This window comes from Sebastes fasciatus, chromosome 18 (genome assembly GCF_043250625.1).
Source record: "Sebastes fasciatus isolate fSebFas1 chromosome 18, fSebFas1.pri, whole genome shotgun sequence".
Classification (NCBI taxonomy): domain Eukaryota; kingdom Metazoa; phylum Chordata; class Actinopteri; order Perciformes; family Sebastidae; genus Sebastes; species Sebastes fasciatus.
The window spans coordinates 4,264,083-4,279,666 of record NC_133812.1 but is presented as its reverse complement, the minus strand read 5'-3'; the positions used below and the strand labels follow the sequence as shown (position 1 = coordinate 4,279,666).

The window sequence follows — 15,584 nt, the reverse complement described above, 5'->3', positions numbered from 1 at the left end:
GGAAATGAATCTTGATGTATTCTGAGTGTGACAGAAGGGGTTTTGTAATGAGTCGCTGAATATAATTCCCATATATTTCTACAACAGATGCATGCACAAATGACTGATGGTGAGGTTAACAAGGTTAGCTAATAGTAACTACAACATACAATTAGCTAATACAATGTCATTAACAATAAAAAAGAACTATTGACACCATTTGTTTCACAGTTCCCCTGAGCAAATGTAACAGACAATACAAGAAGACATTTTTTATTTTATGAACACTTCTTGCTTAAAGTCATAGACATATAGAGATGTTCAGCATGGACAAAACTTCCAGAGAATGATAATCAAACACACACACACACACACACACACACACACACACACACACACACACACACACACACACATATGTAGCTATCTTCTGGGCACCATCATTGACATAATGCATTGTCTAGCCCCTTACCCTAAAATTAACCATCACAAATAAATGCCTAAACCCAACCCTTACACTAACCTAAACGTAATTCTGACCTAAACCTTCACACAGGCCTTTGAAGAAGTGAGGCCCCGGCCAAATTGTCCTCACTCTGTTGGTTAAAACTTGGCTTGGTCCTCACAATGTAGCAAGAACAAGAACACACACACACACACACACACACACACAAATACAGACCTTGAAAATGATTCAGCTGGCAACCAAAGCATTTTAAGAAACTACAGCACTACATGGAGAGCCTACTTGGAATATCCCTCCAAGCACCCACACACAACATATCGAGAGCTTTTAGTCCGGCAAAATCATATTCTTTTAATAAACAAGGAAATGTCCTCCATGAATGGACCAGTCAGTTACATTATTGCAGACGTTACGTACTTTAGGCCTAATTAAGGTTTCTTTACTGAGAGAAAACACTGAGAGAGAAAGCCTGGCAGATAGTCTGTCTGAATGTTGCTCTGTCACACTTTGAGCCACTTTAAACTCAGGTAGTGACTATTTCTCCTCATGTCTGAGGGTCAGTGGAGGCGTCAGGGGTTGGCCTGTACACCAAAGGGACAGTTGATACAGGCCTCGAAAGGACCCAAACTTGATTACTTAAAGAATAGGTTCATATTTATTCAAGTCTGTTCTATTTGACAGGGCCTTAAAGGGGCCGGGGCTGATCTGATGCAGCGCAACCCACAACGATCATGGTTCACAATCACAGTTTTTGGAGGGGTGTGGTCCGGGATGTTGGCATTCCCTTTTAACACCCATTCTTTCAACAATCCTTGAAGAACGGTTCCTTCCAAAAAATGGTTCTTTGGATGAAAATGGTTCTTAATGGAACCCTTAGTCTGACAAAGAAACCCTTGAAAAACCCTTTCTTCAAAAAAAAGGTTCTTGGTAGAAACTCAGCCCCTTTAGGAAGAACCCGTTTGGAACCCTTATAGTGGACCGGATAACATCCATTTTTCAATCAAATCGTGCAAATAGTGATACAGGCACCAAATTTGGCATGATGATTGCCGAGGGGTCACTAAGCAAATATAAACGATTGGCCACTTGAAAATCCAAGATAGCGGCCATTTTTCAAGATGGCCGCCAAATTGACCTGCTGATAATGATTTATCTTATAGAAATGAATCTACTTGATCGATTTGAGTGATCTTGGTATCAAATTATATGTTTTCTGGCATTCTGGATCTAATTTTGATAGTTTTAACATTTTTTAACTGCAATATGGCGGCCATTTTTCAAGTTGGCTGTCAAATTTACTCGCGGAGAATGTTTTTGCAGCGTGAGAATCCACAGTTCAAGTTCTAGCACCTGGTGTTGGATATGGAGCTTGTCATATTCCTGCTTATCCGGTCTTTCAGGGAAGGAAACTTTGGACTACTGATCCCCTACTCGACCAAGTAGATGAATTTCTATGAGAGAAACCATTATCGGCAGATCAATTCAAATCTTGGATTTTCAAGTGGCCAATCGTTCATATTTGCTAAGCGTCCCCTCGGGAATCATCATGCCATTTGGTGCTTGTATCACTATTTGCATGATTTTTCCACTATCCACTCCACAATTATTTCTAAGAGTGTACATAGCACTAGAGTAAATAAACAAAACTCCAAAAGCCATCTTGACCTAACCTTGAGAGAGTCCTTAAATTATTGGTTTCCCAGGCAACAAGACATCCTTTATGACAAGTTTATTCTGAAATTTTCTCAAGTTTTGCTGCCAGCAATGTTGTCAATCTTGCCTCTTAAAGCACCCCTTTCAGCAACATCTGTAAAATCTGCAGACCATCATATGGACATGTGGACTCACGAGCAAGAAACTGCGCACACATTCACACACATATACACATACACACATCCATACATGTCGGTGTGATCACATACTATCCATGAACTCCGCGTTTGAATAACTCACAATCTCTCACTCTCCTCTGAATCACCTTGTCAATATTAGAGCTCTCTCCTATCACTCACTCTCGCTCTCACCGTCCTGCCTCCTGCCACTTCCTCCTTCATTTTCCACCCTCCTCCATCTCTGTCTGTCTTACCCTCTCTCTCTCTCTTCTTTTCCTTGTCTTCTCATCTCTCAGCTGCGCAGAAAAGCAGCATCTGTAGCCAGTGGGCATCTGGCACAGTCTCCAATTAATGAGACAGCAAGATGTTTTTTTTTCTCTCTTTGGCTCTCCTCTTCTCTCCTCTCAGCCTGTAACTTCAACCAGCTGAGCACATGAGCTTAAACCAATCAGGCTGCCAGCAGTCTAACCAGCACCAGCGGAAAGAACAGCAACAAAGACGAAAACAGACAAAGAAGCAGCAGCAAAAAGAAATCTGAAGATCACGGACTGGTGACCCATTTCTCAGACATTTTCCTTTCAGAGGCTTGTGATGTTTTAGAACACTGATATACTTGCTTTTAACCATGCCATTTCCTTCAGAACATTGGCTGTGTACATCCTCAGAAATTAACGCAAGGTGCAATTAAACACATGAATGGCGGGAGTCGTACATCAGGATGTGGAGTCAATGTTTGTTTAGAAAAAGAAAGAAAAGAAACCAAAGGTGCTTGTCGCTGCTGTCTACAGTGCTCTTAAATGATAAATATGGTGATATTCTATATTTTTCTTGTTGTCAACAAATCCCATGAAAAAAAACGACAAAGCAACAATGAATTGATCCCAATAACAAGTATTGTATGTATCCCAATCTTGATATATCTTATTCGTCTGTGCCATAGAGCTCCAATTGTTGTCCAAAAACTATTAAAAAGACTTGAGCGAGCCACACTGTTGCACTTGTTGATGTGCATTTGTTACCTTGAACACACACTGCTTATCTGGACTAGTTTCTCCTGTTTGAGTAATGTTTGCTAAAAACTACAGTGCCCAGTTGTTTTAGGAAAATATAGCCTACAGTAGGCTATATTTGTAATTCTGTCTTCAGTAGGAAACAATGGGCTTGGGGCAGTTGAAGGGTGTATATGAAACTGACTAAGAAAAACTTGTGTCTATGCAACCCAATCGCAATACAAGACAGTCGATATTGGACGATCCAGCAAAACCCCAGATTACTTTTAATGGCAAGGTTTTTTCAATTCTCGCTTTCTATGCTTAATAAATAAATGTGTATGAAATTTATGGTATGGTTAAGGAAAGATTGTGTGACATAGTAGTGACATGATGCAAACCACTATACTGCTACTATCCACCTCGCTACAGTACATAGAGGCACACTACTTTCTGCATCGGCACTGAACTTTAGCATTGAATGTAAATAATGAGCTGTGGAATTGTTCAACATGGACATAATTCCTGGGAATAGAGTGCTCCAGGGATGACGTAGTTCTGTAGGCCGACCAGGAAGTTAACATCGTCCTGGTTCCCTCGAAAAAAATCCAGTGGTATTTTTCCATTGGGTTTTTGGATTATTGCCGAAAATAAGCCCTCTGTTAACTACAGACCTTATTTGAGGCATCTAACCAAAAACCCATAAAACCCATTCGAAAAAAAACGTTGACTTCCAGACGGGGGAACCGGAAGTGCTAAAACGCTATCTCATTTCCGGGTCTTAAGACTCATTCCTGTAGCACTCTACACTGGAAAGCACAGCCACTTGTCAACACTTAAGCATTGGCAAAAAGCAAGTATATCACAAGCGTTATTGTCATCTATAATATGAGTTACTTTTTATTTCATTTTCAGCCATAGTTTATTTCAGCCTAATCTTAATTTTAACCATCAATGTGAACATAAACCTGAACCTAACCCGAGAGGATACTTTTTAAGAAGCGAGGACATCCATCTAAAAGTCGAGGATTACACCGACACACATCCCTGTACTTCTATCTTTGTGAGGACCCTCACTGACATAAAGCATTCCCTAGCCCTTCACCCTAACCATCACAACTAAATGCCCAACCCTAACCTAAACCTTATCCTAATCTGAACCTTAAAGCCATGTCTTAACCCCTCAAACAGACCTTTGAAGAAGTGAGGACTGGCCAAAAATGCCCTCACTTTCCAAAGATGTCCTCACTCTGTTGTTTTAAAAACTTGTTTCGGTCCTTACTAAGTACACAAAACACACACGCGCACACACACTAAGATGGATCGCATAGTCACCTCCACGTATTGTAGAAGAGCAGGGGGATGTTGAGGCCCACAGTCAGCCACTCCTGGGCACACAGGAACATGATGCAGAAGAGTCCATGGATGGAGTACTCTGGTAGCACCAACTAGAAAGAGAACACAAGAGATAGAGGATGATGGGGGGATGAGTCAGAAAGAAGAGGAGTGGAGCAAAGAGCAAACACTTATTCAGACTTAAAATCACTGATAAAGAAGAAGAACTTGAATGTCAGCAAGCAGAGAGTCAGGCACCAGCACTTGGAACTCTTTTCTTTATACTCCTTTATCGCATTGCTGGTGACTAGTGTTACTAAATGCAGATACATTTGCTCTAATATAAGAACTGCATGAATGAACCAACGCTATATAAAACTAAACTAAAGGGCATGTTGGTTAGTAGATGCCACATTATCATTTTAATGCCCACAGGTGTAAGAAAACACCTCCAAGTATCATCATTAGCATTCAAATCCGTAGCCTAGCCTATATTTAGCCACTGCAAAGCTGTCTATCTGCAAGCATTCCAAATGGCTAAATGCCCCCATCTAGATTATGGAGAGCTTAGCTTCACAATGGGCAGCACACACTGATGGCAGGGCTCCATCATTATCATAATAACTGGAGGGCTCGGCCCCTGCGAATGAAGGAAAGCAAGACAACCTCCTGGCAAACCACAAGGGTGAGAATATGTGATAAGTGTGAGAGTCCTCCCTGCCAATCCCCCCCCGACCCCCAAGCAACAATGCCTGCTTTTGTTCTACAAAATAAAAAAGTTGAAGGAAGTTAAAAGAAGCTTATATTTGTACAGTTTTAAATGATCCATAACAAAAGTTGGAATTCCATACACTTGCAGTCAGTTTGGCCAATACAACGCTAGACTGCACAACATGTTACAAGAGTAAGCTTACATTTACAGCCAATGGAAAAGCACTTTGAAATAGGGATGCTCATTTTGAAAAATTGTCTTCACTGATAACCAACCCTCGTTAACTGATTATTAACCGTTAACCGACAAGATGTGTAGCAGAGTGTGTGTGTACAGTTTATTTGTCGGTGAATAAATGCAACGAAACTACAACTACGCTCCGCTCAAGCGAGCCAGAGACCAGAGCCAACTTCCTGTATCCTGCAACTCTGGCTCCGCCTCTTATGGTGGGCTGTTAAGGTGGACCCGCTTTTCTCCTTAAAGAGACAAGCCGCTCCTCTGAGCCGCTGAGCTTTCTAGTTAATTATTAACATTTCTTTTAACCGTTTTAACCGATAGCGTTAATCGGTTAAAATGCTTAATGTCGGTTAACGGTTAAACGGTTAATTATGGACATCCCTACTTTGAAAGGAATGAACGTTGCCAAAAGCATGTTCTCACGTAGATCGTCTTCATCATTGACTACGATTTAAACATTTTCTTATCCAAATAAATGAAACAATGAGAAACGGCTGCACGGCAGAGATTTCCATAAGAGCCGGCTGTCGGCCAAACAGCTGACCTCTCATTTAAGTCCAGCCGGCAACTTTATTAGCTATATTAATATTGGATTCGGTAACACTATAATAACCATACTTTTTAAGGGGTAAATTACTAGTTGATTCAATTTAGTTAATAGTTATTTTACTGTTAACAAACAATGAAATGATAATTTATAATGTTTACTATTTTAGTAATGCTGTAATTTCTGTAATTTTATCAGTAGTTTGAGTAATATAAAATAATTAGTTTAAAAATTATACATTATATCATAGCTGATAAGAGATAATAACAATTACATTCTGATTACATTAATGAAGGATTTATTTACAGTTTCTTGTTGTACACATAACATTTTATATACTATATTAAGTATTCATTAATGATTACCAAATCAACTTTTAAGAATTCGTTTATAAAACATATATAAACATTTCATAGATAGATGAGACCAGAAACCAATTATTACCCATTGACAAAAGTTTTAACTATCGGGTTAATAAATTAATTATCTTTATATTATGCTGCTGTCTTGTAGTGGTCAGGACTCCCTTGGAAAAGGGATTTTACATCTCAATGGGACAATCCTGAATAAATAAAGGCTAAATAATAATAATAAAAACAAAATCGTTAAATAATTTCACATTGCACTTTTTACAGCAGAGCCATCTCTAAGACGCACTGAAACAGGCAATGTGGTCAAACTAACAGGCCATGTGGAAAATGTAATTTCACACTTTGACTCATTAAACGTATAAACGTTGATTTATTTTTCATATTCCCTACTTAAGTAATGCCACTTCTGCAGTTATTTTAACCTAAAAGTTGACTTGTCTGTTATATAACTTCCATACTTAAGTAATGTCACTTCCGCAGTTATGTTAACATAAATCTTGACTTATTTGTTAAGTAACTTCCATACTTAAGTAATGCCACTGCCGTAGGTTTTTAACTCACACACTGACTTATTTTTCACATAACTTCCGTACTTAAGTAACGCCCCTTCTGCAGTTGTTTAACCTAAACGTTGACTTATTTGTTACATAACTTCCATACTTAATTAACGCCACTTCCGCAGTTATTTATCCTGAACGCTGACTTTTTTGTTACGTAAATTCCACACTTCTGCAGTTATTTAATGTAAACGTTGACTTATTTTTCACATTCCCTACTTAAGTAATAGCACTTCCGCAGTTATTTTAACCTAATTGTTGACTTGCTTAATTACGGAAGTTACGTAACAAGCAACGCCACTCCGCATTTATTTATCCTCAACATTGACTTATTTTTTCACGCAACTTCCGTATTTAAGTAACACCACGTCCCCTAGATATTTTAAGCTAAATGTTGACTTATTTGTTGCGTAACTTCCATACTTCAGTAACACCACTTCTGTAGTTATTTTAACCCAAATGTGGACTTATTTGTTACGTAACTTCCGTACTTAAGTAACACTACTTCCCTTAGATATTTTAAGCTAAACGTTGACTTATTTGTTACGTAACTTCCATACTTAAGTAACGCCACTTCCGCAATTATTTTAACCTAAACGTTGACTTATTTTTTACGTTACGTGCTTAAGTAATGACAATTCTGTAGTTATTTTAACCCAAACCACGATTACTTCCTAAACCAAGTCGTTTTGTTGCCTAAACACTGCAGGGGCTTTCGCAGGCCCACTCTTGTTGCTGTTGTAGGAAAGTGCATGAAAAATAACTAAATTCCGTTTTGTAAGATATCATACGAACCGTTGTATGAGGATATGCCGATTAATTCTTCACTAAATCCTATTCACTGCTTAGGTTAAGACTAACATGCCCCACAACACTTTTGTATTCTTTTGCCATTGACCAATTCTACAAACTGTCAGATGGTCCAATTCATGTTATAAAAATAAATATGATGTAATTGAACATCCTGCAGTTATATATATGATCAAGTATACATGTTTTTCCATCATACATTTTATCCATGGTTTACATTTTTGGATATCCTGTTGTGTCATTGAGTAATTTTTTGTCCTGCTCTGTGTTAAACAAAGTGAATGTTCTTTCTTAAATCATACCTGCTTACTGCTAATAGGTTTGGAGTATATCAGTAGAGAAGAAAAGGGAGTGAAGGTATCAATAAATAAATAAATAAATAATAATATTGTATAATAGTAATAATAATTGTAATGCTTAATTACAAAAGTTCTGATCAGTCAAGAATAGGTGTAGTTTTAATTATTAATAGTTATTCACAGACTGTGTGGTCTAAAACGTATAAGTAGCCTAATTGTCCTTTACAATAATTCACTACACGTTCACAATCTGGTAGTCAAACTCATTATAATATGCAATAATTAAGATCAGTGTATATGATGGAATAGTGGCATTAGAATGTGCCAAACCAACTAGCCGACAGTTTGCAGAGATGCATGCCCAAAAGAAAAGCCCACATTTCTGGATCTACAGGAGAAACACGCCTACTTTTAAACATTATGAAAGACTTGGATGTCAACAGGTTTTTTTGGATATCCACTATGTTCACCAGCTGGCTGCTAACTGTGTCTGTCTGCAGTTTGGTGCTGGGCAGGCAGCGTACAGTGGATTTATCAAAACTTCTTGTGGCTGCTGGACACAAGGTTGATAAAAGCTGTGAGACTGAACCAAAACAGTGAAGCTGCATGCCAAAAAAAAGTGTCATAGAACTGTAGTGAAGTGATAATTCTTTGTGGGTTTGTCTCTACGAGTGACATCTTTTACATTATACACATTTGACCCATTATTAATACGATAATATTAATTAGCACAGCTTTAAATCCTATGTTATTAAAAGTCACTTTAACATAACACAATAAATCTATTGTAAGTGATGGCCAGTGATAATGTTGTACAGTCTGGTTCTGAAGACTAAGTCACTTGTACAATAGTTAATACTAATATAATAGTTGTACTGTTGTATAGTAGTACAATAGTAGCATTTTCTTAACTTAAGTGCCTCGATACAAAACCAGTATTTCAATTCCTCATCACTATAAAACTACACTTTTAAAGAAAAACATGCATTATGGGAAAAAGAGAAAGCTTTTTAAGTGCCGAGAGCAAAACGAAAAGGGAGATAAGAAGTTTATCTGACAAGAAAAAAAAAACCTACAGTAAGGAAGCACACTGAAAAGCGCATAATCACTGGAGAGGTCTGCTGCTTATCATCATGCAAAATGCACTTATTTCATTTCCCTTTATATGAGATATTTACTAATTCAGGCTGTTGTCATACACTGTTCATAGCTATATCTATGAAAAGTAATACACTATAATTTGTATATAGCCCATATGGTCAATTTTATATGTAATCTACATTATCGTGAGCCAGGATAGAGACTTAGTATAAAGAAAGTCTGCATAGGGAGGAAGCCGGGGTGGACTGGTGTGGGACCAAACTTTTGCTCAAGAGACCGCTGTTTGTGTCTCGTGTGAAACCAGAAGTCAACATTGACTTATTTGTCATGTAACTAGTGTACTTAAGTGACACCACTTCCTCTAGTTATTTTAACCCAAACGTTGACTTATTTTTCACGTAACTCCTGTACTTAAGTGACGCTACTGCCGTAGGTGTTTTAACTCAAACACTGACTTATTTTTCACATAACTTCCGTACTTAAGTAATGCCTCTTCTGCAGTTATTTTAACCTAATCGTTGACTTATTGTTACGTAACTTCCGTACTTTATTAACGCCACTTCCAGTTATTTATCCCGAATGCTGACTTATTTGTTACGTAAATTCCGCACTTAAGTAACGCCCCTTCTGCAGTTATTTAACCTAAACATTGACGTATTTTTCACATTCCCTACTTAAGTAACAGCACTTCCGCAGTTATTTTAACCTAATTGTTGACTTATTTTTCAACGCAACTTCCGTATTTAAGTAACACCACGTCCCCTAGATTTTTTAAGCTAAACGTTGACTTATTTATTACGTAACTCCATACTTCAGTAACACCACTTCCGTAGTTATTTTAACCCAAACATTGACTTATTTGTTACGTAACTTCCGTACTTAAGTTACACCACTTCCCCTAGATATTTTAAGCTAAACGTTGACTTATTTGTTGCGTAACTTCCATACTTAAGTAACCCCACTTCCGCAATTATTTTAACCTAAACGTTGACTTATTTTTCACATTACGTGCTTAAGTAATGCCACTTCTGTAGTTACTTAACCCAAACCACGATTATTTCCTACACCAAGTCATTTTGTTGCCTAAACACTGCAGGGGCTTTCGCAGGCCCACTCGTGTTGCTGGACACGTCGTGTTGCTGTTGTAGAAAAGTGCACGAAAAATAACTAAATTCCGTTTCTTAAGATATCATACGAACCGTTGTATGATGATACGTCGATGAATTCTTCACTAAATCCTATTCACTGCATGGGTTAGGACTTTTGTTTGACAAAACAACATCCACTGTATTACAGACATTCAGGTTAAAATCAATTCATGAGGCTTTTACATTTGCTCCAACACCAAATATCTGGCTTTAAGTTTCTACCAGCAGCAAAAGTCTCTAGATAGATAGATAGATAGATAAGTGTGAAAAGCTGAGTCCAAGTGTAACTATTAATTATATCTCCAAAAGGACATGCAACACTATCTGCCCCCGGTAAAATTTCTTTATTAAATTGGAAAAAAAACAAACAGTATGTTTCATGCCAAACTTGGCTCTGTGTCTGGAACGGCGCAATGAAGGAGATATAGCAAGCATATCTGAACAGAGAAAAAAGTGCCATCTTCGGTAAAAAAAAAAAATGTTTCGTGAGAAAAAAACAAAGGCAAAGAGAAGCTATGAGTTCTTCTTTCTTTCAACTTTCAATATGTACAGTTTTACTAATCTACTACTTCATATTAAAGCTGCAAACAGTGAATCGAACGACTGTGTATAATATCTTATAAGACTGTACTCGTAACTTTTATGTTGCTGAACTGAAAGTTTTGTGCGCAAGCCGTTTTGCTGTTTGATTGAGCGAATTGGGATTTAGCTGAATAATGAGAAAAAATTATGTTAATTTACTTTAAAGGTCAGACAGAAATCCATGCTTTTACATAAAATGACAAAGTTTTGACACGTCATTTTGTTTGTGTTTTATAAACAAAAAATTATACATTCAGCAACCTGGTAATTGTACGTCATATTAACAGAGAATATATATGTCATGCAACATATCTAATTTATGCTAATACGACATATTAAATAAATGTTCAAAAAACACAAATAATTCAGTTGGTTGATAAATTTCATAAATTTCCATGCAGACAAGGGTCATGTGTGTTTTGTGTCTGGTGTACTAAACTTCTCATCTCCACTTCAGTAGCACTTACATACACCAAACTTTTCCATTTCATTCCTGTCTATATTTTGAAGGTTTTTACAGAGGGGTTTGTTCATATATCACTCATAGCCTGATCATTTTATTTCTAAAAACATGGTTGTTGACAGTATTTTTTTATTATTGTACTGATAAAGAGAGATATCTGAAAAAAAAACAAAAAACATTTGGCTTCCAAAACAGTTGACACGCAATCAATAAAGCCTGGCTCGCCAACCTACCTGCGTCTTCGGCCAATGAGACTGCACAGTTGAAATTGCTTTGTCATGCAAATCCATGTGCAAACACCCGAATAACCCAAATGTCTTAGTCCACTGTGAAATCTGCAGTAGCTTTTCACCGCCGTAGTTAATTATACCCACAAAGAAAGCCACTTCGCCACTTCATGTATATTTAACAGCGTACAAGGCGACGCATCACGGTGGCATTCTGGCCTTGAACATTACCGTATACGCTGCCATGCCAAGGCAAGTGTTCAGGATGCATTATTCAGATGGCCACATGCCTCTTAATAACAGAAAAACACATTTTCACTGAATAGCTCTTCAACAGCAGGAGACGAGAAAAACTGCTGCTAAGACAAAACCTAAATATATCCGTTTGCTTTCACACATACGGCAGGAAGCTACACACATACTAATGCAGCATGCATGCAGTTCATCGACGCACACACACACTCTTCGCTCCCCATACAGACAAAAAGCTCATTAAAAAACAAATAGTCACACTGAGCTTACATTCTCCTTTTTCTTGTTCAAATCCTTAATGCATGTTGGCTTACAGATGAAGGCACAAGCGTTAACCACATAACACTGAGAAGTACATAAAACTTTACTGACAACAACATGGTGTGAACACAGAAACGTGAACACAGCCTTGTGTCCCCGAGTGGCCTTGTCGAAGAGTGTAATATAACTACAACAATGTTATAGACATCGAACATGAAACAAGCATGTAAGACATTATATGCTAGTCATCTGTAATGTGCAGTGTTTTGACCATCAGCATTCCAAATCTGAAATATAATCATCTATTAATAGTTGAGCAAAGACAAGTGACTCAAACAATTTAAACCAATGAAACTTTTTTAATTCAAACTCCCATATCACTGCAATTTGAAAAATGACACACTAGAATAGGTAACACTTTATGATAACCATAATTTATATGTGGTAAATTGTTAGTTAATTCAACTTAGTTAATAGTTATTTTACTGTTAACAAACAATGAAATGATCATTAACAAGAAAGGCACTCGGAGAGCGCAGACCTCCAAGCTGCCCGAGTACGATTGCCCCTTACGTAGTGGAGCATCATAAAACACTTCATTCAAACTGGACAGAAACAAAATAAAACTCACCTAAACCGTCGTTGTTACTCTTTCCAACAATCACCTAGCGTGCTTAGGTCGAACTCAACTGTAATTTCACTGAGTTTAATGTTAAAAAAATGCCAAATCTACAGGTGTCCCCCCCCTCCCTCCACCCTCCGCTCTCTCTCTGTTCCTCTCTCTGCAGGCAGAAGGAAAGAGACAGGGTAACGCTTCATCAGTTATACTGCGCATGTCTTAAAGCTTGTGGTGTTAATGCACAGGCTCAGCAGACTTATTTAAAAAATTCCCGAAGCTGGATCATGATCCGGATTGCCACCAAAATCGAAAGGATTTTTTATTGTGCCACACCCCACCCCTCCAACACATTTCATTCAAATCCATCGCAGACTTTTGGAGAAATCCTGCAAACGGACAAACCAACAAACCAACAAACAAACCAACCAACCAACCAACCAACAAACCAACAAACCAACAAACCAACCCACAAATCAACAAACAATCCAACCAACCAACCAACCAACCAACCAACAAACCAACCAACCAACAAACCAACAAACCAACGCCGGTGAAAACATAAGCTCCTTCCTAGGCCTTCGGCCTTGGTGGAGGTAATAATGTTTACTATTTGTGTAATATGAAATAATTAGTTAATAAATTAGATATTAGATATATCAGATATATCACTTCGAAATTAAACCAGTGGCTGCTCTAGTTTGCCCCCCCCCCCCCAAATGTTTTAAATAATTTCAATCGAATAACTGTTTGAATCCCACAGAGATCAAATTCTCCAATATTGCACTAAAAATCAAGATTATTGAAAAGTCCAAAATATTAAAAGAAATTTGTGTAGGAGAACTTTTTTCTTTTTTCACCCAATTAATCATCTCACAACCTCTCTGATTTATTTGTGACCCTGTAAAGTCTGACCTCAGGGTTGGGAACCACTGAACTAAACTACTGATATAATATATAATATAATTAGGGCTGTCAAAGTTCACGCGATAATAACGCATTAACGGAAATTTGTTTTAACGGCACTAATTTCTTTGACGCATTAAAGCAACTTGTGATTTTTTAGGCTGTTGCGGGCTCAGTTTTAAAGCTAGAGTGAAGATACTGGTATCATATGAAGCTAGGAGTCGATTGGTACCAACCATGTCATACTAGCTTGTCGCGAAGGAGGCTAAATAACGCTCCGAACTTAGGCTACATTTTGGCCAGGAAAAAATGGCATAGGCATTTTCAAAGGGGTCCCCTTGACCTCTGCCCTCCAGATATGTGAATGTAAATGGGTTCTATGGGTATCCACGAGTCTCCCCTTTACAGACATGCCCACTTTATGATAATCACATGCAGTTTGGGGGCAAGTCATAGTCAAGTCAGCACACTGACAGCTGTTGTTGCCTGTTGGGCTGCAGTTTGCCATGTTATGATTTGAGCATATTTCTTTACGCTAAATGCAGTACCTGTGAGGGTTTCTGGACAATATTTGTCATTGTTTTGTGTTTTTAATTGATTTCCTGTAATAAATATATACATACATTTGCATAAAGCAGCATATCTGCCCACTCCCATGTTGCTAAGTGTATTATATACTTGACAAATCTCCCTTTAAGGTACATTTTGAACAGATAAAAAAAAATAGTTTGTGATTAATTGCGATTAAATATTTAATCTCAATTGACAGCTCTAATTATAATACTTCTAATTTTAAATGAATGACTTTTACTTATAATGGAGTACTTATACATATGGGTATTGGTACTTTTACTTAAAGCTCCCATATTGTAAAAAGTGAGATTTTCATGTCTTTTATATCATAAAGCAGGTTTAAGTGATATATAACAGTAATACTGTAAAAGTATAAAAATGCTGAATCCACAGAGAAATACACACAGCCCGTATTCAGACACTGTGCGTTTGAAACAAGCCGTCAGGATTTCTGTCCATTTGTGATGTCACAAATCTACAATATTTAGACAATTTCACAGTTTTAAACTTAAACATTCTAAATGTGTCCCAGTTTATTTCCTGTTGCATTGTATGTGATTGACATCAGCTGACAGGAAGTAAACATGGAGTTGTTTCCTAGCAACGCAATTCCATTGCCATTCCGTTGAAATGCGCTAAGATGGAGCATTTCAGACAGAGCGTGAATACAGGTATGTTCAGACAGACATGATGAGAAAAATAATGTGTTGTTTGAACATTACAGCATGTAAACATGTTCTATTAGAAACCCAAAATACAAGCATGAACCTGAAAATAAGCACGCTATGTCCCCTTTAAGTAAAAGATCCGAGTACTTCTTCCACCACTGCAGATCAGAACACATTCATCGGAAAGAAGCTGGCATAACTGTGGACTGCAATATTTGAACATATGAAAGAAACGTGCTGGATCCATGGGTGATCCGCAGTTCTGCAATTGCATAAGTTTAGAGGGTACACAATTTATAAAGTGGGTCTCACAGGAAGGCTGACAGAATGTCTGTCTGTCTACACGCTTCAAGGTCAGCTGTAGAGTCAGACAACTGGACATACCAGACTCCTTTCTGCTATTTATTTTGAGTCCTATTTGCAGTTTCGTTCCAGTGGTCTGACCACAAACTATTCAGTCAAGGTACGTTGAGCACTCAGGCACGTTTGTATGAACAGCTGTGTTGTAATGTGTTATATTTGATCACTTTCTAATTACATTGAGTGGCCTGTGTTTATTGTTTCCCGTCTCAAACAAACTGGATGTAAGTTATTCAGTTCGACCAGGTCCACACCTGACCCTGCGAACCCTCCCGAGCATTCTGTCTTCTGTC

General features: G+C 37.8%; 1 protein-coding gene across 3 annotated transcripts in view; it reads right to left on the bottom strand.

Moving 5' to 3' along the window:
• The window catches only part of cnih3 (cornichon family AMPA receptor auxiliary protein 3), a 115,898-nt gene that overhangs the window by 17,668 nt on the left and 82,646 nt on the right, over positions 1-15,584 (bottom strand). For all 3 annotated transcript variants that reach the window (XR_012591508.1, XM_074616615.1, XM_074616616.1), the window contains exon 4: positions 4,602-4,714. Coding sequence is in view for 2 of the 3 variants with exons in the window: in XM_074616615.1 (XP_074472716.1) it covers positions 4,602-4,714 (113 nt within the window). In the remaining variant the exon portion in view is untranslated. The remainder of the gene's footprint in view (positions 1-4,601; positions 4,715-15,584) is intronic.